The following is a 25,386-nucleotide window of genomic DNA, read 5'->3' as shown; positions in this document are numbered from 1 at the left end:
TCTCCCCTCCTGTTACTGACTTGTAAAAAGTGTTTTTGGAGAACATCATGATGCCACAGTGAAGCTGACCTTTGACCTTCATATTGTTATTCTATTAAACATAATTTTATTCTATTAAACACTTGAGTAAAAATGTTCATATTTAGTGTTTCTTGATTATGGCCAGAAACATGTTTTGTGAGGTTAAAGTGGCCTTTGACCACCAAATTCTTATCAGTTCATCATGGAGTACAAATGAACCTTTTGTGCCAAATTTTAAGAAATCCCCTCCAGGTGTTCTTGAGATATTGTGTTCACAAGAAAAGGATGGATAGAAGCCAACCAAAAAACATAAAGCCTCTGACCACTGGCACAGAGGTATAAAAACACAAAAAGAAAAACCCACAAGAAATACAATAATCTGATATAACTGCACCAAAATCCAAATTGATTTTTAATTTTTCAGCTTTTAATTTAGAAACATAATAAACGAAACCAAAGTCAAGCTACGGTGAACTGTCACTTAATTCAATATTGGTAACTGACCATAAAATATATAAGTATATACTGAATTCATTTGGTTATAAATATTGTAGCCCTAAATAAGGTAATAAACCTCTGTTCTTTCATTTTTAATGACAAAATGCGTAAAAGAATAATACAGTAGCTGGACTGAGACGGCGCATATACCATGCACTGCTCAAATATATGGAATATTTTGGAAAACTTTACAATAAAATCCACACAGATGGAAATTTAGACAATTACTCACACCTGAGAGCCACATTTAGTGAAATTATATAACAATACATAAGAACATTTGTGCTGATTTCATATGTGGAGGAATGCTCTGGTGTGATCCCCCTTAGACTGAGACAAGGTATGCTACATGTGCATACGTAATTTAAATAAAACTTTGTACAATGATTGGCCTGGATGCATAGGTGCACTGCTGAGTGAGTGAACGGCAAACCTAGTCAAGCAAAATGAGGAGGCGGGAGGCGGTTGCAGGAGGTGGCTCAGGCATACAGAGGCTGATAGCCGCTCCTCCGGCTGCCAGATTTACAGGTGATCACACAAACGCTCAGCATCCCAAAGAACTGCAACAGGGGAGATAAAAGGTTATTAGACAAAACTCTTAAAATGTATTTCCTTGAGCTTTATGTGTTATGTGAAGGGACAAGTTCAAGTACTTTGATTGCTTTATCTGACATGTCATTCTTCTACCTGCTATATCGTCTATAAGCCTACTATTCCTGCAAAAGGATGCACCATCTTTCGCACTGACTAATGTGCAACTCACTACTAGACTGTGATAGCAGAGTGGGATGTACAGTAACACTCATTCACAGCTGCTAAAATGTATGTGACTATTGTTACCTTGATGATGGCGAAGCCCAGAATGACCAGCATGGCGTAACCCAGCACATCCTGTAGGATGCGATCCAGCTTCACTTCACAACCCTAAAATCCATGCACAAGTACAGTGAGTACACTTACTGTATAAGCAGGAGGAGGGGTTGACAGATTATCAGCCTTGCCAATTATTGGGGCCGATCGTTTTGCCACTGTACCTGTACATTGAGCAGGTCTGGTTGATCCATTCTGCCAGTGCACTCTGTGGTGTTTTTACAGCAGGACTTAGGCACAGTGTTGTTGTGGCTGCTAAACCAGGTAGTGTTTGACCAGCTGGTGTAATTTAGGACACCACAGCATTGCAACTGCACAGAGACAAAGAGACAACAGACAGGAGTTTTTATTGAACTCAAGATGAGCACAAATTATATATAGGTAAAAAAGGGACATAATGACTAAGTTACAGTGAAAATGAGCAAAGGAAAGAGTGACATGTTATCATCAGCATATAACATTAAGTGAGTTGCACTGCAGAGGTTATTTGGGGATGTGTAAAGTCGACTAGCACACGTTTTGTGAGCTATTTCCTGCATTTCTCAGAAAGACTTCTGGTGGACTCAGAGGTGTGATTTTGGTGCAGTAGTCTCTTAAGGACTATTTTTATATACAACATGGGTTTGTTTTGCTGTTCTCGAGCGCAGATCAGGCAAACTCAGGAATGCAACCAGTTATCCACTGGAATAATGAAAATAAATCACCCAAAAAATATACAGTATGCTGTGTTTTATCTAATGCTGTTTTTCTTGAGAGAGAGAGAGAGAGAAAGAGAGAGAAAGAGAGAAAGAGAGAGAGAGAGACAGAGAAAGAGAGAGAGAGAGACAGAGAAAGAGAGACAGAGAGACACAGTGAGGAGTAACTTGAAAGAACAAGAGTAGGAAAGCATGGGAACGTGAATTCAAGTAAAGCAGAAGAGGTTGAAGAGAACGAAAGTACAACTGTGAAAACAAAGCTATTTATATACAGTGGAACATAACCACAACCTGAGACTGCAGGATATCCACAGCGTTGTTATCACCGCCCTCTCCGTCATATTTCATGAAGACTTCGTTCATAGAGCGCTCCAGGTCTGCGTTTATCTGGACACACACACACACACACACACACACAAAAAAAAACCCTCAGTTTTGGCAGCAGTGTACTTTACTAATGTGCCACAGCAGATTTCAAATCATGGAGATTAAGTTCCGAATAAAGGCCACTGTCAGTAGCATACTTGCGTGACAAATAAATATCTGTCTGTAACTCACCTTGCCTTGGTAGATGAAGCTAAATACCAGAGCTGCTACTTCAGCGGCAAAGATCACCATGATTATGAGAAAGAACTGGAGAGACAGAAAATGACAGCAAAATAGAGTCAAAGCATAAAAAAGCTTAGGAAAAACAAAAATGTTTGGTTATGGTAACTAACAATGTTGCTGCAGTTTCATTTTCATCTGCAAACTCAACAGCTGAGGGTGCAGCTGTAGAGTCTGATGAAAACAGAAAGCAGAACTGAGGCACAAACCCCCCCACCCACACACACACAGTCTTACACACACTTACAAAGCTAAGGCCGACTTTGGACTCCCGGATTGTGGCGCAGCATCCAATCAGACCAAAGATGAACATCACCACGCTGACGCCAATGATTATGGCAGCTGGGATCAGTGTGTACTTGTCCTGAATGAAACTGTCAAAGCTGTTGTAGCTCCTGATCACATAGGCGCCAACGTAGGCCAGCGCCGCTCCTGCAGCCTGCATGGGTGAAAAAACATTATAACTTACACATCAAGGTTTTATTCACGATTGACAACTGAGCAATATAGTTATGGTGAATATAAACATTTAAAATGTCTGCATACAGATCCGGATTATTTCATTATTACACATATAATCAATAAAGAGTTCACATCAGAGAGTAAGACAGTTATTCCCTTTCTGTTCATTTGAAATTATTCTGGGAATAATCCTCAATTTGCCACAGGAACAAACACAGATTGACAGAATTGAAGAGATTTGTTACTTAATCTTTGTTTTGTCTCTCCTTGCTGTAGTTAAAAGGGTCATGCTCACATTTCATACACTAAACCCCAAAAAACTGAAAGGAAGGGGGCTGTTTTTAAACTTCTATTCATGAATACTGATATAAGATTTAAGTCCGTCAGTTTGGTCTTGATCTGTCACTAGACAACATTTGAGAAAACACTATGCTCTAAAAGGGAACTTGGAGAGCGCAGACTTCCGCCAGGGCCAAATCCTCTATCACATAATGCTAGAGAAATTAAAATATAACTCATGTATCTGTTCCGTAATCCTGCTGACAAACAACCAACTAACAGACAGAACAAAAAACTTGACCTCCTTGATGGAGGTAGAAAATATTCATGATAAGTTCCTCATTCAAACACTATCAGAGGAAGCACAAAGGAAGTTGCTTTGCCTTTAGTATCTGCTGCATGTGATCTCATGAACAATGACTGTGACGGTCACTGATGGAACAAGCCATTAAGTCACACCGCCATCATGTATTTTCCACCAGCTTCAGCAGTGACCTCACTAATCATAAGACTGCATATATATGAATCAATTTTACACAGTACAGACTGGAATTATAGTGGTTAATTTAAAAAAGTATTTCTCATTTTATTGTAAAATGACACTTGTTCATTCTGTTTCAGTATCTGGAGTAAAAACCCCAAACTTATAGCAATAGTTCTCAACCCTTTTGTGTCAAGAACCCCTGTATTGATAGACATTAGGTCAAAGACATGCATAAGATATTGCTTCAGGGACCTCTATAACAAAAGATTTTAGTAGTTGGAGATAATTAAGACTATTTCTAATTTTAAAATTCTACAGTTGTCAGTTGCAGTTGAGGAGATAACTATGGAGGAAGTGAAACCTATGATTATAATAGTCACCAGACTCTAAGGGCCCTGACACACCAAGCTGACCACTGGCCATCAGTCAATGCTGGGCCGTCTATAAGCATCAGTGGCACTTATATTTGCGGTGTGTCCCACAATGTTTGCCCTCTTAAACCCTTGTTGTCCTTTTTATGTTGGCAGATTCAGCATGCTGAATTGGTGCCAGAGACAGGGGAGCCCAGACACAGAACGTACATTAATTGGCTGTTGGCTGTAGTCTTTGCATTGTGTTCAGCGCCACTTTTTCACCAAGACAAGGGGGATGTGAGGCGGCACAACAGTCGGCCTTCTTCATTCTTTGATGTCATTTTGGCATGAGTGGGACTTAACTCGTATTGAACTCAATTTTAAATACACTATTCCCCATTTTTATAGAGACCCCCTGGAACTGTCTCAAGTACCTACGGGGGTCCCTGAACCTCTGGTTGAGAACCACTGGTCTAGAGGGCCAAAACTACAGAAACATTAGGAGCAGCTGCAAAGAAAACAATGGCTCTAAAGTATTTATCTCAACGTCAGCACTATTGGCTTCCCTTCGCCCTTTGAAACTCACTGTGTCCGACTTCATTCAGACTCCAGTCTGTGATAAAACAAGCTCAATAGTGTGGGATAAAAAAAAAACCAAACAAACAATAAATCAAACGCTGAGCGATGAAGGCTACATAAACAACACTTCTTAATCTTAACTGCAAATAAGATTACACTCAATTATAGCTGTTTGTGTAAATCATGATTTTATATGAAGCCAGAGTATGATTATATGCAGTCAATTCAATTTATTTTTGCATTTTTGACAGATGGGGAATTTACTGTAAAAACACAACACCACTACCTTTTATTAAAGTCAGAACCCCCCCATGTGTCTGCAGATTAGTGTTATTTTCAGTATCACTACCCCTGTGATGGTGTTAGTTATAAATTGTGGGTTCGTCTTTGTTCATAAGTGAGTATGTGTGTGCTTTGTAAAACCTAACAATCATTCATCCTCCACTTCAGCCTCATGACTAACTTCTCTTAATCACTCCATAGTCACGGGATCCCTCTGGGGTAGTTACGCTTCATGCCCCCCCCCCACCGCTCACCCCTAATCTTTCCAGAAATCCTGATCTTGTGCCTAAGAAGCAGCACAAAGAGGCTTACACAACGTATAGCACTCATGTACGGTGCCACCTCTCTGGAATGTGAGAAACCTCTGAGGCGATGTCTCTTGATCTGTGGGGATGATTTCAGTGGGTTCTTGCACAAGAAATGTACCAGTGCTGTATCTCAGATCAGGTTCAAGGGAGCAGACGTAATGCAAGTTTTCCAAACTGGGAAATGAATCAGCCGAAATATTTCCTCTCATGTGCTTCCAAACATTAAAACACATTTAAACATTTCCCTGTTACATGTTTTTTGGAAAAAGCCATTTTTATCACACAACCAGATTTTGTTGAAGTTTAGAATTCTTCAAAAGACTTAAATTAAACTTTTATGGATTTGTACAATGTTAAGCATTATAACATGATTTTGTAAAGACAGTGGGTCATGCAGAGATAATTTGCAGATAATTTGATATTTCGTTACAACTATGATGTTTGTCAAAGAATTTACAACATCTCTCTGATGTCCAAATTACTTTTATTTAATTTTGTTCAGAAAGGTATGCTTTCTCGCAGCATTTGTTAAAATCCATGAGATACTTCATTTATCAGGAAATTAAGTGGAAGCTTCTGATGAAAAATGACCCAAAGTGATGAGCAAACACAAAGGTAGGCGAAATTAGCAGGAAAATTCCCCATTGTTCATAGAGAATGAGGGAAGTCTAGCTTACACTGAGTCATGACCTGAAGAATCAGAGGATGAATCAAAGATAGAAGCTCACTATTATAGTCTAAGACATGGACTTGTTTATTGTAGCAGGCTTGACAGACTAACAATGGATGGGTTACTGGACGGGCCTACTGGGCAAAGGCACAGGGCACAAAGTAACATGGCCCCCCTGGCCTTCAGCTGCCAAACGTCACTCAAATCAACATTTATCGATCAGGAGGAGACACAAAAAGACCACAAAGAGATGCAAAGGAATTGCAAAAGGGTTAGAACAACCACAGAGAAACGCAAAATAACTGGAGACAGAAAAGGACCAAAAAAAGGCACCAACTATCTAAAAAACCCACAAAATTACCTCAAAGAAACACAAAACAACTACAAAAAGACAAAAAATGACCAAAAAAGACACAAAACTGTCTAAAACCCTACCAAAAAATACCTCAAAGGCAAAAAAAAAGCCAACTACAAATACACAAAATAACTACAAAAAGCAGGCAGAACAACAAAAAAAGACCCAAAATGACAACAAAGAGACAAAAAATTACCAAAAAAGACACATTACTATCTAAAAAAACCACCAATGGACCTCAAAGAGACATAAAACAAAGACAAAGAGAAACAACATTACTAAGAAAAGGTGGGAAAACAACCAAAACGAGACACAAAATGACATCAAAAAGACACAGAAAACACAAAATGATCACCAAGAGACAAAATATTACCAAAACAAAAAGCGAAGCAAAAATCACATCTGTGTGTGTGTTTCCAGTCCTGTGTAGTAAAGGTGTCGGGGTGTTTTACATGTCTGTGCTCAGGGGCCATTGTCTCATAATCCACTCATGTACGTAGCTGAGCTGTGGGGATAAATTCAGATGCGTGTGACGCTTTGTGTTTAATGAGAGGTTATCATACACAATGTTTTCTGCTTTGCTACTACATGTGACATTCTTTGCCATATTAGTTGTGGGCAATACCTAGCCGGTAAGAAACACAGGAAAAGACCGATCCTTCGAGCTTACACACATTAAAAATCAAAGTCATATACCTGTTAGAGATGAGAAACCCACATGTGTGACCAAGAGACAAAAAGAGAAGAAGGTTTATATTTGACAGAATAAGGAAGTAATGCGTGAATGTTAATACTTCAATTAAAGAGACAAACCATGCCTATGTTTCCCTTGCAAATACAAACACCCACAGGCCAGTTCTCTCTCACAGTAATCAAATTACACAGACATCAGCCACAGACAGACACAAGTTTACTGGGTCTCTTCAAAACACATTTCCTCTGACTGAGACAGAGGAGAGTGGTCAGCTGGGGACAGACATGATGAATTAGCTAATATGAGCCAAAGTTCACTCTGACACTAAGTCAAATATGAACTCTGGTCAAACTTTGATAATGAGTCGGGCTGGTTGGCTGACACCCTTACAGTTTATTCAGTGTATCCCCTGACCTCAGCTGGACTAAATTCACATTTTTGGGAACTGTCATTTACAGCCTGTCATAAACCACTTGACTTCCTAAAAATGATCAGCGCAGATCTGACCTGGTAAGGGTACAGCAAAATGAGGAAGTATAGAGGCAGCGACCACGCTGGTCAAAACTGGGGCAGCCTACCAGGATGTTTATCAAGTCCAAACTCTGATTTGTTAGAAAGCACACAGGACTCAGGTGATACAGACTAATAGGAAATAGCGAGGATTGATAGGAAGAAGAAAAAAAAATCAAAGCTGTCTGTTACAATTAGCCAAACACGTTTCATTTCATGAACCGTCAATTTCAATCGCTGCAGGTGGAGAAACAACACCGCGCCCTTACCCAAAATATCAGGCTGAGGAAGAGGAGGACGCTCTTGGACGTGAAAATCCCGCAGTCCATGTTGTCTGTCGGAGATGGAGAGATTGGAGAAGGGTTGCGGAGTGGTTGCGGGGCAGTTTATATCTGGCAGAGCGCGCCGAGCTGCTTCTTTCTCCTGCTGTTGTGGTCACAAGTTGTGTCTGCAGTGAGTGAGATCACATGGTCACATGCTTTTGGGAGGGAGAGCGATGTATAACAGAGCAGGTCCGACAGCTTCTCAGCTCCTCCAGCCCTCTGCTGGGAGGCTGCATCACACCACACACAAAACTCCCTCATAAAAGAGGGGAAAACTAGGGCAAAAACACACAGACGTCAGAAAAAATAATACACGAGACTTGAATAATACAAGTACATCAAACTATTGTTCAGTATTGCAGATATCTTATTCTGGTCTGAGCACTTTTCCAACAAAAAATGTAATACAGAGCAAAAAAAAGGGGAAAAATTTGATTACTGAGTTGTGGACTCACTTTTATAATACAATGTGTCTAAGGGTTCACTTTTAATTGAAAATGTAAGTTTTTTTGTCAGTTATTTCAAATAAAACTAGAACTGCACCCACTAGACCAACTCTCCAAATTAAATTAAATATTATTATTATCATTAATAATATTAATTTTAAAATGTACGTGTTTTTGTCAGTTATTCAAAATAAAACTTGAAATGCACCCAATTACTAACTCTCTCCACACACACATATGCATATACGTGTGGGTTTATATATGAACAGTTTTTCTGCTGTTAATTATGATACAAAAATAGATTTGTAAAGCTATCATAGATCTGTGAATTCATCCCAAAACTGTATCACAATAGCTCCCTCTTCTGCTCCTCGGCAGCCAATAGCACTGATCTCCTAAGACTGCAATTAAAAATCATAGTAGACATTTATTACTGTCCACTGCAGTTTTAATACTACTTGCTACTTCGATACAGAGGTGGAGGCGTTTTTTCTGCTGAGGTGATTTTTTTCAGTCAGTTGTATCAGCGCTTTCACTCAAGTTACTTACTATGGAAGTTTGAGGGAGCACAACAGAACAGCTGTTTTTCTGAACATGCAACAGATAAGCACACCTTATTCTTTTTAAAAACAGCAGAAAATATAAAAGCATTCACTTACTTTATAAGTACTGATTTCCTCCCAGTAGAATAGACAAATGGAAAACCCCACAAGAACACTATCAAGGTTTCAGTACCTCTTTTCTCAAATACGTGTTTCTTTAATTATGGGGACAACTTACCGGTCACAAAACAAATTTGATCCAAGCTGCATCCTGACAAAGGTATGTGTCCATTTGGGCGTTTATCTTATGCTCTGTACAAGTCCCTTATTGAGATCGAGTTAATTTGATCTGATGTGTCTGCCTTACTGTCTGTTCTCCTCTCCAGCTCAGCATTAGATTTGATTTAAAGGTACGCTAGCCTCATCTACTCAGAAAATCCACATCTTTGACCTTCAGTGGACATTTTAACATGAAGGTAACTAACATGAAACTGATAGGCCACCTAAAAAGGAAGATTTTGTTTAAGATCATTTTACTCAGGACTACTTAATGTGTTTGTTGTGTGTGCATTTGTGCGTAATAGGTGGAGGCGCTATCAGTGCACTACAAGAGTGCTGCACCCCCCCCCCCCCCCCCACACACACACACACACTCACTCACACACACACTCAAAGAACTCAATATTTTCTACTCATATAGGCTAATCTTTGTGATTATACCTGTAATAAGGTCGAAGTAAAATTATTGATTGTGCACAAGCATGAAAAAAAAACATAACAAAATTGTGTTACAAAAAACAAAGAAAACACTATTTTACCTCTGGAATTTCTGAACTTTATCAGTAAAGATTTATCATGTTTTCATCTGTATTATAGAATGTTTTATACTGTTCATTTACTAAAAACAGGCTGGGAAAAGGCAGTTATATAGTTGGCGCTACAGCTTCCCCGATTCCTTCGCAATTGCTTAAATAATTTACTTATTAGCAGGAGACAGTGCATTAAAAACATTTTAATTACATCACATTCTAGATAAAATTAGTAATAAGTGGTTGTCAAACCATATGCACTTTCATACAAAAGCAGCCGGTTTTAAACTTACATGAATGCATACAAATGTGAATTCATCCCTCGCCGCCTCTCATTTCATAAAGAGTAAAATAGTTCAAAAAGACCAGGAAGATTAATCTTATATTCGTTTTCTGTCGCTCCTCCTTACAGACTGATAATTTGTTCTGTCTTATTCTGTCCCTCCATAAAGGAGACACACATCAGCCTGCAGTAAAATTTTACTATATAACATATGGTGACATCAAACTTAATGTTTTGTTACTTGGCTTATCTTACCTCACCGTTTCTGTCCTGCGCCTGCGTTTCAGGCATTTCTATCTATGTTGAGGTCACTGTATGACGGGTCTGCAAGGCAACTGTGTTTCTTCGGTCGTTTTCGAATTAATTTATTTTGGTAAAACAGTGGAAATAAAACTCCGTTTTGAAGCCATTATATCAGACATACAACTATTTAAGCCTATTCAAACAGGAAAGTCTGTATTTAGTTGTTTAGATGGTGTAACCTTGTTAAAACGTCAGAAATTCACGTCTCATACAATACTTTACAACTGTCATCTTGTAATAACACAACACAATTTAATACATTTTTATGAAATCGCAAAATAGAAAATATACATACATACAGTACAGATGGCGCTGGATCTCATTCTGTGCTTTTTATATGGATATCGAACATTTTACGCATGAATTTTACCGAAAAATCCGGCTGGAGAAAACACAAACTTTATCAAGTTTGACAGACAGAGACAGGGCGCGCTGTGGTGGCGGGGCTCATTCCACACGGTTCTCACTGGGGTTTTATAAGGCGTGAACCTGTCAACAGGCACATCAGAGACATCACTCTGTCCTTTTCTCCTGTCACTCCTGGCATTAGAGCTATTATAATGTCTTCTCCTGACGCTGCTATGCCTGCTGCGTCCTTGTCGACTCCGGCCAAAGGTCAAAAGAAGAAAGCCAAGGCGTCTCCAAAGAAGAAGACTGGACCTACAGTGTCAACCCTGATACTGAAGGCCGTGGCTGCATCCACAGGGCGCGGTGGCCTGTCCCTGCCTGCACTGAAGAAGGCTCTGAAGGCCGGAGGATACGACGCAGACAAGAATAATGCCAGAATCCTCCTCGCCATCAAACGCTTGGTGGCCAGAAAATCCTTGGTCCGAACCAAAGGCTCCCTCAAGCTGAACAAGAAGCCCCCCACACCTCGGAAGAAGAAGGTGGTGAAGAAGAAGAAGCCAAAGGCGAAAAAGGTCAAGAAGGCCAGCCCAAAGAAAGCAGCCGGAGGTGCAACTCCAGCAGCCAAGAAGTCTCCTAAGAAAAAGAAGAGCAAGCCAAAGAGTCCTAAGAAAGCGAAGAAGCCAGCTGCGCCCAAAAAGCCCAAGAAGCCCAAGAGCCCCAGGAAGGTCAAAAGCAAGGTCGCCAAGAAGACTGCCAAGACTGCCAAGACTGCCAAACCCAAGGCTGCTGCCAAGAAGTGAAAACTCTCTTAATGAATGCTGAATGTGACCAGACGCCTTTCTGGCAGTGTTTAACTCGTGTGTGGACCAAAATGCTGCATTCACTCCAAGAACTTGAGCTTGCTTTTACAGTTTTTCTGTAATAGAAAACACTGAATATGCTGTTGTGACAACATCTGTTTTGGTTTGTAAAGAACTGAATAGCAATTGTAGACAAAAAATAAACCTATTTTAATGTATAGAGTGTGTGGTGTGAATTTATTTCTTCTTCATTTCTTATTTATTATCTTTGACAAATTGGATATGGTCTATTTACATTTTATATATTCTCCCTTTTTGTAAGAATATTATAAAACTGATTTAAAAAAATCATTATTTCTTTGGGTTTTTACTCTTGTCACATCTTAGTCAATTTTCATGCCAAAGTGCACTATTTATTCTAAAATGTCATCTTGTCATTCACCACCATCAACTTCAATATCTCAAGTAAACAAGTATGCTGTGGGGGAGTGTCCTTTGCATTTACAGGACCGCTAACAACCTACAATGCAAGGTGAGAAATTACTATTGTGCGTCTGTGCAGCTGTCAGTGATGACTCAAAATGGTTATTACTAGTAAGTGTCCGAAATCTGAATTTACTGCCACTATTGAATGGCCATCATAAGAGGGAGCAGTGACTGAGTGAACTGGGGGCTGATTTCCCACACAGCGTTGATTGGCTTGATTCACAGCAGCGCAGAAGAACGCTCAGAGCGTTTTGGAGATGCGCTTTTACGCACCATTACGCACGGGGACCATTGTGTTCAGTTATGTGTTTTCACACATATTTTGATTCTAAAATTGTAGTTTTGTTGTCACTAAACTAAAATTGACACAAAATGTTTGTGAACGGTTATTGTGACCAATGACAAACAGAAGCTGATGTTTGTTGAAAAGTAACGGGGTTGCGAAATCCTGCATTACACTTCTGTGACGTGCCTGTGTTTTGTTTGAGCTAATATGTAGTTAATTAATATCAGCAGAATACTGTGTGGTGTGGGTCCCGGTTGGTCAAAACACGGCAGCTGGGTGACGCTCTCCAGCTGCTTACCAAAGGCAGCTAATCATCACTGACAACAGAGAAGCTTCATGGGCGTGACAAGCTGTTCGTTAGTGTTCCTCTTATCTCCAGCAGACAAAACACATTGCAGGGGTTCAGCGCGGGTAAGGCGAGAGTTATCCCATGCTCACGAGAAGATGAACCATCCTCATCCTAGATGAAGACTAAATTTAGGCGGCAAATTAAATAATGATTTAAAAAAAAAATTAAATTCGACACGAGAGGTGAACAAGTGAGATTTCAACTATGACTCAAGTAAATAAAACGTCAGTAAAAGAAACAAACAACAACAACAACAACAACAAAACTTTGATACACGCTGTAGTAAAACGTCTTGAGACCGTCATGTGAAAGTATTTTATAAAGTATGTATGTAGTGACTCAAGATCATCAGCTGTGTGGTTTTATGTTGCCATCTACTGGCCGGGATCAGTAATAATAAATTTCGAGAGGCAGCTGCATTCTGGAAGGAAAGTATATTATAGGGGACTATATATGTATATACTCAGTATATTTTGTCAAGTATGAATTTGGCAACTGCGCAGTTAGCAATTATGTTCTCCTTGTATGCAACCCAAATTTAAGTTGGCGTTTTCCCATAAAAAAAACCCTGTAGTAAACAGAATCTTTAATATTTAATGAAGCATTTTATATAGAAATGTAGCTAAAACTGAAAATCGTTTATAGAAAATGAAAAATATGCATGTAAACTAGCAAATATTTGGTTGTAGTTTATTACACTTACATACAAATCAATTGAAAAAAAAGTCAACACTTAAGAGAGTTTATAAAGCAGTGGCATAAAGCAGTGGCATAAAAAAGTAGGGGAGAGTGGGGTCTGTTGGGACACCTTATTATTAACACAAATTAACCTACTATTCAACATATTCTCACACAACAGTTTGTGTGATATTCTACGAAAATGCACAGCTCAATTGATGTCCTTCGAATTAGCACAGAACGTATGACCTTACGTCCTTAATGTAAAGTTAAGTAATTAATGTAAAATTACGGAGGTTTGGACTTAGGCAAGTAAAGTTACTGACGTTAGGTTTAGAAAATTAAATACTGTTGGGCGTCTTTTGGTTTAGGCAAGCAAAGTTACTTTAGTTAGGGATAGCTGAAGAAACATAGTGATGATGTATTTTAAAAACAAGTGAAAATTCCCTCAAAGTTCATACGCCTCTGAACATCAGTCTCCTTAGTAAAGTATTAAAAATCTTAAATTTACAAGGAGTGCATTTTCCCAAAATTAAGCCTCCCCAGGACAGCTGGGACAGTGGTCAGAGTGTTTTTGAGGGTGAAAGCGAAAGAGTGTGCGGCTGAGTATCAGCATGGTGAAAGGGATTGGCATGTAAAAACACACTGTGCCAACAGACACCGCTCTCCGTTGCTATGCAGTGAAAAAATGCTATTAGAATTAATAATCAAAAGTACATATAAACAATAGTGCGCTTTAATGTATTTAACTGTTTTTAAAGCATTATCTCCTTCTTTGAGTGACTTTTGCACTCATATTTGTTATTGGTTTTACTTTTAAGATCAGTTATTCAGTCAATTGAAGGATGTAAAAAAAAGAATCTGTTTTCAACAAAGGTGTACTTATTACTTTACTCAGTGTATTTTTTAGTCTTATCTGTGCTCCTTTCATTCTCAACATATTTTTTTAGAGGTAGGTTGGGGGGCAGCCAGATAAGTGTGAAGATTACTGGTTTTTGCCATGTTACATATTAACCCAAAATAATCCAGAAAAAAATAGAAAAAATCCCCAAACATGGTACAAGACAAAAACATTTTACACTGCTTTTTGTTTGTTCATAATTTGCATCTATTGTATTTCAGTTTCTAAGTTTGTTCCAACAGGTTTTGTTTTTGCTTTTGTAGTTTGGCAAACGTTCAAGCTGAAGCTTGGGTTGGGTGTTGATCCTGGGAGGTGACTCAGAGTCCGGACATTCCTAGTGACGTATGCACATGTGAGAGTTCATTAATATATGAAGCAAAGCAACTTCCCCATATTTATATGTTTTTCATGTCTGCTTTCTGTTCCCTTTAATAAGAGGAAGCCCACGAACAAACTTATCATACCTTAAAAGTAGATAAACTCTGAAAAAAGGAACATATAATAATCAAAGCAATTGCCTGTGGATCTGTTGGGTTCATGTTGAGTTAAAGTTTCATTTTCCCTTTTCCTCAACCATCCTCTCATGTGCCCTTCAGCTCTCTCTTTAGTTTTCTCGGTCACTCAAAATGTATCAGTTTATTTGCTCGGTTTGGGAATAATGAAAAAGAAATAGTAAAACTAAACCAAAGCATAGTGTAGATGACAGGCAAGTATACTCAAATTCTTAGGTGTGCACACTGATCTAGCGTACAGGGTAAAACCCCAAATAAATGTGTGTGTAGGGTTTTTTGTGTTTGATGATAAAATCACACTGCAGTTTGGTCTCATTGACTCTGTGCATGTTCAGGCAGGTTTTCATGACTTCAGGATATTATTCTCGATGTAGAGATCATGTAAATACACTCTGCTCTTATCAAACTGAGAATTTACTAAGAAATCACATCAAGTTATTTTTTTAGCGATAGAATATAAGATCAGAAATAATTTAGGAGAAGAATTCAAATTAAATCCCATTTTGGCCAACCAAGTTCCTTTTTTTCTGTTAATAAGTAGACTAAAGTATGCATACTTGGGGGTAAAAAAAAAAAAAAAAAAAAAAGCACTTGCAAATGAAAGTAAAGTCTCATCCTCCCCCACTAGTTCCTCAACAAGATTTTCCTGTTTGTCATATGATTTGCTGCATAAGAGGAGGAGGAACTTGGTTTGTATCTTCAGTCGCCTTCACCCTTTCTGACAGTCATCATGAAGGCAACAGTGACCCTCCTGGCTCTCTCTCTCCTTCATGTTTGCTCTTCTGTTCCCATCAGCCACCCCACCAACGGGCTCAGACAATGTCGCGCCTCCACCAACCTCTCCCTCACAGCACTGGAGGTGCTGCCTGGCGGAGGCTGGGACAACCTCAGGAACATGGACATGGGTCGAGTCATGAACCTCAGCTACTTCCAGTGCCAGACCACCGAGGACGGGCTCTACCTCATCCCAGATGAGGTGTTTGTCATCCCGCACAAGGAGACGGGCGTGGAGACAAACTCAGAGATAATCAGCTCCTGGCTGGAGCAGAAAAGCTCCACATCTCACACCATAAACGCAGACGTGTCTTTCCTCTCTGTGCTGAATGGGAAATTCTCAACAGAGAACAAGAGGATGAAAACCCATCAGGTCAAAGACTCTTCAACTACAACCAGAGTCCAAGTAAGTTTCTATTTTCCAGCATTTGGATGAAAAAAACACTTAATAGTTGTGGAAGTAATAATTGATAAGGAGCTAAAATATTTTCCCAAATATTATGTTTTTGTATAAAAAGTACTCTAACATGGATTACATAGATGTGGTTGATAAAACTGATGAGTGCCGTCAAATATTTCATGTATTAAAAGGACTAACTGGCAGTGTGCCAGTGTGAGCCAGACAGCTTTTTGTCATCTGTAGTTCCAGCGACACAGAGCTGTAATCACCTATCTAAGATTTGGGAAGTTCAATTGACTCAATTTTCGAGGGGGTAAGGAGGAAATTCCCCCCATACATATTTTTTAGAGCATTTTGCAACAAAAAATCTAAGATCAGGAGTTATCAAAGTTTTGATGATTGTGTGCATGATGGTGGGCCACACAAGACAAGGGCACACTATGACTTTTTTTTTATGACCAACTAACACTTTAATTAAATTAAACTATCAATAATGATACACAGCCTAATTATTTTATCTAATTATCATATTGCACTACCAGAACTAGTAGTTTGGAAAATGAAATTTTGTCAAGTCTATTTCTGATTATGATTATATTTTGTGATGATTATTTTGGGCAGCGATGTGGTGATCTTTTGTAGCGTAGCATTTTTTTCCTTTATTTCATTATCAACTTATTAGGAGGACAATTTTGAGCATATTTGAATATGGGAGGAAATGCCACTCCCAATATATATTGTAACTACTGCACAAATGTTACAGATGTCTCCTTGAAATTCAAATAAAGAAAAGGAAAACAAACTGAATAACCTAAAACAAAATCAAACAAAATGATGATATGTAATCTTTTTCCTCAAAGGTTCGTAACTTCATCTACACCGTTAAGGCTTATCCTGACTTCACCCTGGATACACGCTTTGCTCAACAAGCCAAAGAGATCGCCGATGCAATTGAAAACAACCAGACAAGGAACGCAGACTATCTCTCAGAGAAGATGGTGCTGGACTATGGAACCCATGTTATCACGAGTGTCGATGCCGGGGCTTCTTTGGTACAGGAAGACTACCTCCGCTCTCAGTACGTGTCAGACAGTGTGTCAGACAGTTCAACCGTCAAAGCGCAGGCAGGCTTGAACTTTTTTGACAAACTCAAGTTTGACATCAGCAGTGAAGACACCCATCAGAGCTCGTCACTTAAAACATACCAGTCCAATATTACATACTCTCTTATCCAAAGCCACGGTGGAGGCATACCTTTCTATCCTGGCATCACTCTGCAGAAGTGGCAGGAAAATATCAGGAACAACCTAGTTGCTATCGATCGGTCAGGATTTCCCCTCCACTTCTTTATAAACACCAACACCTTCCCTGATCTGCCACAGCCTACCATTGGCAAAGTGGCTGAATCAGTGAATAAGGCCATAGAGCGATTCTACAGGGTCAACACACGGCCTGGATGTGTCGACGTCTACTCCAAGAACTTTAACTTCCAAGCCAACATTGATGATTCATCCTGTGAGGGTCCTGCTACAAACCTCAGTTTTGGTGGTGTCTATCAAGCGTGTACTCCTCGCAGCCCAGACGCAGGTCCGCTATGTGACGCCCTGGCCCAGAAAAACCCCGACACAGGCGACTTCTCCTGTCGTTCACCTTACTCTGCCACGTTACTCAGATCAGAATTGAGGCAGCAGGGTTACACTTCCTACGATTGCCATGACCAACGCTATTCGTGTGGGTTTTTGGGCCTATCGCATTGCCATCGTCAAGTATGTCAGGACAACTACCATGTTCGCTCTGCTCGCATCGACACCTACTGGTGCTCTGTAAACGGAGAGGCCCCTGAAAACTCAGGCTATCTGTTTGGAGGCATATACAGCCCCTCTCTCCTGAACCCCCTCACCAACGCCAAAAGCTGCCCCCCAAACTTCATTCCACTCAAGTTTCTCTCAGATGGCCAAATGATCTGTGTCAGCAACGACTATGAACTTGGCACCAGGTTCTCAGTGCCATTCGGAGGTCTCTTCAGTTGTCAGTCAACCAACCCGCTGGCAGCATCTCAGCGTCGCTGCCTTCCCACGTTCAGCCAGCACCACCTCGCTACAGTGAGCGACGGCTGTGAAATTCTTTACTGTGTCCACTCAGGACTGTTCACAGGTGGACAGCTGCTTCCGATCCATCTACCTCCATTCACCAAACCTCCACTTGTCAGCATGCAAGCCACAAACACAGTTATGGTGATGACTGAAGGAGAAAAGAGCTGGGTCAGAGTGGGGCAGACTAAGGCGTGGAAGCTGGCCAAACCAGAGGAAATCAACGACATTGTACGGAAGATTAACCCAAAACTGAGTGAGTTGTCTGGTGGTGAAAAGGCAGGGTGGCCTTTGGAGTGATAGGTATGATAGTGCTGGTGATCATAGTGGCAGTGCTAGTGAAGAGAAGGAGGAGGCTGTCTGGGTTTCGGACAGCTAGAGGCTATGAGGAAATCCGTGGAGAGGTTGAGCGTGATGAAGGAGAGAGGGAGACACAGCAAGGTGAGGCTTAGAGGTTTGGCAGGCAGAGACCGATGATGTTAATCTGGTGTGACATTTTTTTGTTTTAAACTTCTTGTTAATTGTCACTCAGAAATTACTATCATGTATCTTACAAGACTGGAAAATTTTCATGATTGAAGGGCTCCAAGTTTGAATCAGTTGGATATTGAAGTTATAATTACTGTTTTGAGGTGTCTTTGAAAACAATACACAGCCATAATTAAACAACTGTTATGAACAATAAATGTATAAATGTTAACATTTTTAATAATTCATTTATGGTGGCTTTTTCCTGATAGCATGTGTACTTTAAGGATAAGTAAACTTTGTTTGTTGTACTTTTCAAAATATATTGTCAGATGTAAGGAACATGGCATCCCATAGAAATCTCTTGGAAATCACCAAATTGCACAAAGTAGAGGTTCCTCCCAAAGGCCACAGTGAACCTATGCTGCCCTCATGAGGCCAAGATGCACAATGCCGTGTATATAAACACCATAGCGGAGCATGCATTCTCTGTACGACTTTGTGCCTTGTACCATTCATGAAATATGTTGTTTATGATGTCATTTTACAGATACGTGATTAACATATTTTTTTAAACTTTTATGAGAATTTATTATGTTTTGTACTTTTTCTGCCTGTTTTTTTTTTTTTTTTTTTTTTTTTTTTTTTTTACTAATTTGTTAATTAAACTTTCCTGCAATTCCCTTAACTACTAATTAAGTGTCATAAAACAGTTAACTGGATTTATGTCTTCATGTTTATATTGTATTAATGGTTCTGTGTTGGTAGCAACTGGCTGGATTCAGGCAACTGCAGTCAATAGTGTCTGCTGGCCAGAAAAGTTCACTTCAAGACTGGTTTAATAATGATCCTAAAATGTTTAAAGAAGGTTATTTGTGTTAACTAACGAGTAGATAATGGAACAGTGAATGCAGTTTTAAATGCGTTTTACTGCATTTAAAAAATATAACCTCTGACACAACATATTGATGACTTGTGAAAATTCCTCAACATGTGAAAAACAGCCACTTCCCTTTTTTTCCTCCTAGATTTTGCATTTCTCTTCCCTTTAATAAGAGGAAGTTGGTAAACAATTTGTTTAACTTTTTCTTTAAAAATAGAGTAACTGTGAAACAGTGTTTCTCAACCATGGCAGGGTACCTTTTAACATATATGGATATAAATCACTGTAATTATATATAAAGTAATGGCACAGTGCCAGAAATGTTGTTATTTTAGCTCTGTACATAACTAAAATAGATTTGAAGTGAAACTATTATTGAGTAGGTGCTTAAAGTGCAGATTTTTAGCTTATCTATGAATAGTATATAAATTACAAACTTTAACTAACTTTATATTTGACCCGGTAGGTCAAGATAATCCATAGACCTTTTTGTGAGCAGTTTTATGTAGGAACTATTTCTTCTCTACAAAACTGTACCTGCCACACAGCACAGATGGAAATGTGCATCTAGTCACAGATGAGAGGCTCATGCTCATGATATGTAAACATCAGTGGCATCCTTGTCAGCTGTGAGCTGTATCAGTTAGCCTGGTGCTAGATGAGGAGTAGATGAACTCTTCCTTCTGTGCCATCCAGTTCCATAATATTCGAGAGAATGCTGACATCTCTACGGCCAATTTCTCTAACACTCTGCAATCAGACCAAAACAATCTCGACTGATACACAAAACTTCAGGTAAGAAAAAAAGTTTAGTTTTTATTGTAAGTTGAAATTTCCCTTCAACAACTGGACTCATATTTTTTAGCTGAATCCAAGTCAGAAGCTAAATTTTCACCACGTAATGCTGAGGTTGGTACAAAACGCAAAAGTCACAGTTGAAGTCTGAAGTCTGTAAACGTGGCTCCAAAGCACATACTGGTACCCTAAATTAAGATGTTGAATGAAACCTCTTGCACAGAGCGCAGAGAGGCAATTTTATCCTCCCTAACCTTACTGAGAAAACCACCAACATCCACCCACATCTATAAATAGACAAAGGCAAAGCTGACCTCATGGTGTTGGTAAGGTTATCAGTACACAGACAGGCTGGCTCAGACATTATACACACAAAAACACACACAGTCACTCCAACACACAAGCACATGTACTGCACACTCACATGCACGTACATACATATGCACAGAGCCATTTCCCGTCAAGAGTACTCATACCAACATGCATCTTTTCTCGCGTGACTCTACAAGAATCTCCCTCCCCCACATGTGCACGTGCACACACACATCTGTGAGGGATTCATAGAGCTGGGTCATGAACATGAAAACAAACCCACTCATGCTGAGGAAATTGTTTAAGCCTCGGGGAAGAGAGAGAGAGAGGAAGAGAGACAGATTCACAGCCCTCAAGCAGGGGAACTCCCTTCTAGGTCTTTTTTATAGGGCGGCGGACGGACAAAAGAGTGCACCCAGCAGGCTTTCATTACAGCCAAAGCTCTGTCAACCGTGATTTCATTCCAGCAAGATCGAGAGTTTAGTCAGTTTGCAGTTTATTTTTTACTGTGAGCTTCATTATCGATGGGCTTAGTTTTTACTAAGGAGGCATTACAAATGTGTTTTTGTTGGCTGGTAAAATTTGGAGAGGAATTTTAGTGGGCAGAGACGCTATAGCTGGACAACTCCTAAAAGAAGACGAGGACTCAATCTGGAGGACGATATATAGAATACAGTCCAAGGTAAATGCATGTCTATGTTGTGGTGTGTCTCTGCTGTGCACGTTTTTAGAGTTGACACAACATCTGCAGCAGGATTACTCCAGTTTAAAAAGCAGAGAGGATTAGGAGCTCATCTGCTTTTACTGCGCACAGACTTAATTCATCTTTGATTATTAGCTAGCTAGCAACGATCACTCTGCAGTCTGCTCACTGGTAATCTGTGAACATGTAACTCTAAGGAAAAATAATGCAGCTGCCCGAAATGAGCATCATATCAGACACTTGTTTCACACTAAAGTGAGTATTTCAGAGTATACTTTCTCACTCTTTGCTTGTTTTTGTATTTAGGTAACCATGCAAGCTGGAGTATACCAACGGCGCCGCATTGTTCTGTTTACATTGGCTTTACTGGTCATGTCTGAGGTCTGCAGGATCCAGGGCTGTCAGACTGGCTCAGGGTCAGAGTGTGAGAAAGCCCCCTTTGTCCCGGGCCACAACCTGGCAGGGGAGGGTTTTGATGTGGTGCGGATGCGTCGAACAGGGGCATATGTCATCAATGTCAAAGCTCATCTGGCTGACAACCACACCTGTACACTCTGTCCAAATCGCTTCCAAGGAGGAGAGGTGAAAACCGTCAAACTTTTCTCCATGGTGTCCTCAATCAGTCTAAATTTCCTTCACCTCATTCCACCCAAACCACAACTTTCTGCTCCTTCTGTCCTGTGTTTTTCCTCTTCTGTACAGTCCAACATTTCCTTTGACTATTTTGTTCCTCCACCTGCTTCCCACTCAACATCCTGCCTTTTCTCTCCTCCTCAGATTCAGAGGCTGCCAGCTGCAGTGCTTGACTGGCGTCCCTTCAGTCGCTGCAGTAAGCAGCTTTCTAGTGCTCTCCACCACTCTGTGGACTCCCTGCTGCGGAGCTCCAACTCCCTGGTCAACAACAACTGGGGCGTGGGCTTGAGTTTAGATAATATTGGCAAGGCCGTGCTGGGAGGAAGCCGCTCAGACTTGGCAAAGTTTGCCCGATCGCAGCACAGTGTGGACAAGGCCACCTTTGCCATCCATGAGATCAGTTGCACCTACTACAGGTAAGGACGAATACAGGTGGTCGAAGTATTGTTTTTTGAGTTATCTGTTAATTGCAGCTTGATGTTATACTACTGGGATTGTTAAATTAATTAGACTGAATGAATCTTTAATAGATCTTTTTTGTCATTATACTCCAGTACAATGACATTTTGTAAAACACATTGTTACATATACTTTAGGCATGATAGAGCATGTGAGGAATTCTGGTTTTCTGACATCTGCATACAACATGTTGAAAAATATGGATATTTTTGGGTATATATTAGTTAGGCTAAAGAAAACCCTATATCCAATATTCATTAAAACAGGGCTTAACTCTAAAGGTGGTTTGACAGATGGAAGTTGCAAAATGAATGTTAGAGTAAAGTGTTGTTCGCATGGAATCAGGGAGACTATACACAGCTATCCAGACAGACAGCATGGCCGTTCAAAATAAAAATATTTACGAAAACTTTTTGCCATCCTCTGCAATGGAAATTACAACCAGATGTTACATAGCTCCCTCACACAATGCGGAAACGGGTAATCTGGACAATTACTGGCTATTACTAGTAAAATTACAAAAAATAATAAACACAAAAGACTTTTGAGATATTTATTCCTTTCTTTGTAAATAGTATGACATCACCATCGCAACATATCACCATGCTTAATTCATTTTAGCATCCTGCCGTTCCCTCAGACTATTTTTTCTGTGCTGTCCAGAAGTTGTTGTCCATCTGCCGGATTCAGATGCTGATACTAGGCTCATAGTTTTGTTTTGTTTAATTTTATTCTGACATCTTCGGCGTTTAAAGAAAGCAAAGCATAAATTGGGCCCATTTTGAAACAGGTTAAAATTTAAAGAGATAATTTAGACAATAGCTTGCAAATATTTCTTAGCTTTAACAAAAAATAGACTTTGAAATAAAGGTCATTCAAGAAAATTGTTTGAAATGAATTTAGGAATAAATGGTACACAGCAGACATTCTTGCTAAGCTACCTCATGGTGAACTCATCTGTTTACTGTTTTTCACATAAAAGTGAAGATTATATTTCTATTGTTATGGGTGAACTCCACATGCCTTTTGTTTTTTCAGCTACAGGCTGGCCGATCATCCACAGCTGAGCACAGAATTCACAAAGCATCTGAAGAGACTCCCACAGAGCTTGAATACGAGCCAGAACCGAGCCCTCTATAGGCGGTTGATAGACACCTATGGAACGCACTACATACACCAGGTCAGGTGGCTGGTGATGCTTTTTTCCTGCCTTTTACACTGCGGCACTTACGCTGCAAAATGTCCTCTTGATGTAGTAGTTTGCAAAAGAAGTTAAGGACGTAGGAATGGACAAGTCTTGTTACTGATGAACTTAAAGGAGGCTTTCATTTCATTATTTGCTCTGTATCCCATAGGTCCAGCTTGGTGGTAAGGTGAGGCGAATCACTGCCTTCAGGACCTGCCTGGCCACACTGAAGGGTTTCTCTGAGTCCGACATCAAAAACTGCCTGAATTTTGAACTCCGAATGGCTCTCGGCTTCCTCCCTGGCAACGCGTCCATCTCCAACAAGTGTGACAACCTCCTGAAGGGAAACATGAGCATGGGCTTCTACCAAGGCTTCATGACGCATAAGATCGAGGTTATCGGTGGGGAGAGGTACTTCCCTGATATCCTCTACCAGCAGGATCCATCTGAGGCATACCAGAGCTGGATGAACAGCCTCCATGACAACCCTGATGTGGTTTCTTACGCCATCTTCCCTTTGCATCACCTGGTGGATGACCCGCAGATCAGTTCTAATCTGAGAAGCACTGTCTCAGAATATATCAAAGATAACCAGCTGCAGGAGGATCGGGCTGGTTTCAAGAACTGCTCCCCCACGCCCAACCTGGACCATAACTGCTGTCCTCTGCGGGCTGGCAGAGGAACTCTCAGACTGGAGATCCACAGGGCTGCAGGTTTGAGAGCGGACACCTTCACAAAAACAGACGCCTATGTGAAGATCTTCTACAACGGCATGTATGAGGAGACCGACACGGTGATGGACGACAATGACCCGGTGTGGAATGTGACTTATGACTTTGGATCAGTGGAACTGGGTCAGGCATTGAGGTTTGAAGTCTGGGATAGAGATGTGCTATACAATGACATAGCAGGTCGATGTGTTGTCTTCCCAGAGCGAGGAACTCACTCTCTGAGCTGTCAGCTGAGAAAAGGAGTTCTCTATTTCACCTACACCATCAAATGTGATGCTCATTTGACAGGTTTCAGGTGTGGACGATACTCCCCCAACGCTGAGTAGACTATCAGAATATAATGTGTTGATGTAGATTTTAGTATTTTCTCTGTGAATAATGTAAAACTTTCAAGTGTCAAATTTTTCAGCAAGGGCTAGTGAACTGTCATTTCCCTATGCAGTTTTAATGAAAAAAATATGTCAACATATTGAATGCCAGACAAAGTTGTACCCCTTTTGTTACATTAGTAGTCAAGTAAGTCATTTTCTATGTAGATGTCTTGTAATATTTCAGTGTCAATAAACCAAAGTCAAAGTGCTTTTACATTAAACATTACGCAAAATAAAGTGATTTTGATTTGGACATTTATTGTCATATGTCACCTTAAGTTGTCTAAAGTCTGACACAATGTTGTATATTGATAATGCACCGACAACCACAAGGGTTACACACACTCAGCATTTCTACACACTTGCTCATTTAAAATGACAAATGTATTTATGTGCCATATACAGTAACAAATGCAGTATACTCCAAGGTATACAATATAGGATGTCAGTTACTGTTCATGAGCAGGTTCTCCCTTTACTTCACTATATTTGTGTTATTTCAGCGCAGTGTCTCTTGGATGCCTGCTGCTTACAGTCAGCTTTGCCTCTGTCTATAGCCAATAAACTCAGTAGGCCAAACAGTGAACACAATAACTGCAGATGATGTAAAACAAGCAATTTGGATGAATTTTGGGCAGCCTATTTCCTGTAACTATTACATCAGATATCAACTTTTTATTTGATTCTGTATTATTTGTTTGTATTTATATCTAACACACAAAATAGGTTTTTATTTTTTCCCTGCCTGACCTATTTGGTTTTCTTCACTTTTCTTTCAATAAATGAAATGCTGAGATATAGGCGTAGTGTATAAATGTTTTAAAAGTTCTCTTATCCCCTTAAAATTAC

At 40.0% G+C, this 25,386-nt stretch overlaps 4 protein-coding genes across 6 annotated transcripts; 3 read left to right on the top strand and 1 right to left on the bottom strand.

Annotated features, from left to right (window-relative positions):
• Positions 1 to 406: 406 nt before the first annotated feature.
• On the bottom strand, positions 407 to 10,096 carry tspan36 (tetraspanin 36). Of its 3 annotated transcripts, none has more exons than XM_042488766.1 (8): positions 10,080 to 10,096; positions 7,936 to 8,114; positions 2,938 to 3,129; positions 2,643 to 2,717; positions 2,376 to 2,471; positions 1,554 to 1,700; positions 1,360 to 1,443; positions 407 to 1,079 (listed from the first exon to the last, which is right to left on the bottom strand). In XM_042488766.1, exons 2-8 carry the CDS (start codon positions 7,993 to 7,995, stop codon positions 999 to 1,001), a joined length of 735 nt encoding a protein of 244 aa, XP_042344700.1. In that variant the 5' UTR covers positions 7,996 to 8,114; positions 10,080 to 10,096; the 3' UTR covers positions 407 to 998. The 3 variants fall into 3 exon arrangements, with proteins under 3 accessions (XP_042344700.1, XP_042344701.1, XP_042344699.1); XM_042488767.1 differs by lacking the exon at positions 10,080 to 10,096 and adding an exon at positions 9,095 to 9,110; XM_042488765.1 differs by lacking the exon at positions 10,080 to 10,096 and having other exon boundaries at positions 7,936 to 8,170.
• Positions 10,097 to 10,876: 780 nt separating this feature from the next.
• LOC121944841 (protamine-like protein) lies at positions 10,877 to 11,708 on the top strand. Its single transcript, XM_042488768.1, has one exon. It carries the CDS (start codon positions 10,933 to 10,935, stop codon positions 11,518 to 11,520), a length of 588 nt encoding a protein of 195 aa, XP_042344702.1. The 5' UTR covers positions 10,877 to 10,932; the 3' UTR covers positions 11,521 to 11,708.
• A 3,704-nt stretch (positions 11,709 to 15,412) lies between these two features.
• On the top strand, positions 15,413 to 18,466 carry mpeg1.1 (macrophage expressed 1, tandem duplicate 1). The gene is given in 3 exon segments (XM_042488145.1): positions 15,413 to 15,912; positions 16,767 to 18,279; positions 18,282 to 18,466. Coding segments are annotated over 3 exon segments (2,130 nt in total). The 5' UTR covers positions 15,413 to 15,462; the 3' UTR covers positions 18,449 to 18,466.
• A 2,312-nt stretch (positions 18,467 to 20,778) lies between these two features.
• prf1.5 (perforin 1.5) lies at positions 20,779 to 25,096 on the top strand. The gene is made up of 5 exons (XM_042488586.1): positions 20,779 to 21,136; positions 21,464 to 21,739; positions 21,935 to 22,206; positions 23,288 to 23,429; positions 23,605 to 25,096. Exons 2-5 carry the CDS (start codon positions 21,470 to 21,472, stop codon positions 24,490 to 24,492), a joined length of 1,572 nt encoding a protein of 523 aa, XP_042344520.1. The 5' UTR covers positions 20,779 to 21,136; positions 21,464 to 21,469; the 3' UTR covers positions 24,493 to 25,096.
• The last annotated feature ends 290 nt before the right edge of the window (positions 25,097 to 25,386 follow it).

The sequence above is a fragment of the Plectropomus leopardus genome, chromosome 6 (genome assembly GCF_008729295.1).
Source record: "Plectropomus leopardus isolate mb chromosome 6, YSFRI_Pleo_2.0, whole genome shotgun sequence".
NCBI classification, from domain to species: Eukaryota; Metazoa; Chordata; class Actinopteri; order Perciformes; family Serranidae; genus Plectropomus; species Plectropomus leopardus.
Note: the sequence above shows the minus strand (reverse complement) of the source record. Positions and strands in the feature narration are given on the sequence as shown.

What these genes read in the sequence shown, in the direction of transcription:
- tspan36 (XM_042488766.1), bottom strand. Translation starts at nt 7,995, where the DNA reads ATGGACTGCGGGATTTTCACGTCCAAGAGCGTCCTCCTCTTCCTCAGC. An exon ending in GCTTCATCTACCAAGGCAAG is followed by an intron (nt 2,472 to 2,642) that starts GTGAGTTACAGA and finishes GTGTGTGTCCAG; the next exon opens with ATAAACGCAGACCTGGAGCG. An exon ending in CAGACCTGCTCAATGTACAG is followed by an intron (nt 1,444 to 1,553) that starts GTACAGTGGCAA and finishes CATGGATTTTAG; the next exon opens with GGTTGTGAAGTGAAGCTGGA.
- LOC121944841 (XM_042488768.1), top strand. Translation starts at nt 10,933, where the DNA reads ATGTCTTCTCCTGACGCTGCTATGCCTGCTGCGTCCTTGTCGACTCCG.
- prf1.5 (XM_042488586.1), top strand. Translation starts at nt 21,470, where the DNA reads ATGCAAGCTGGAGTATACCAACGGCGCCGCATTGTTCTGTTTACATTG. An exon ending in ATCGCTTCCAAGGAGGAGAG is followed by an intron (nt 21,740 to 21,934) that starts GTGAAAACCGTC and finishes TCTCCTCCTCAG; the next exon opens with ATTCAGAGGCTGCCAGCTGC. An exon ending in GAACGCACTACATACACCAG is followed by an intron (nt 23,430 to 23,604) that starts GTCAGGTGGCTG and finishes TGTATCCCATAG; the next exon opens with GTCCAGCTTGGTGGTAAGGT.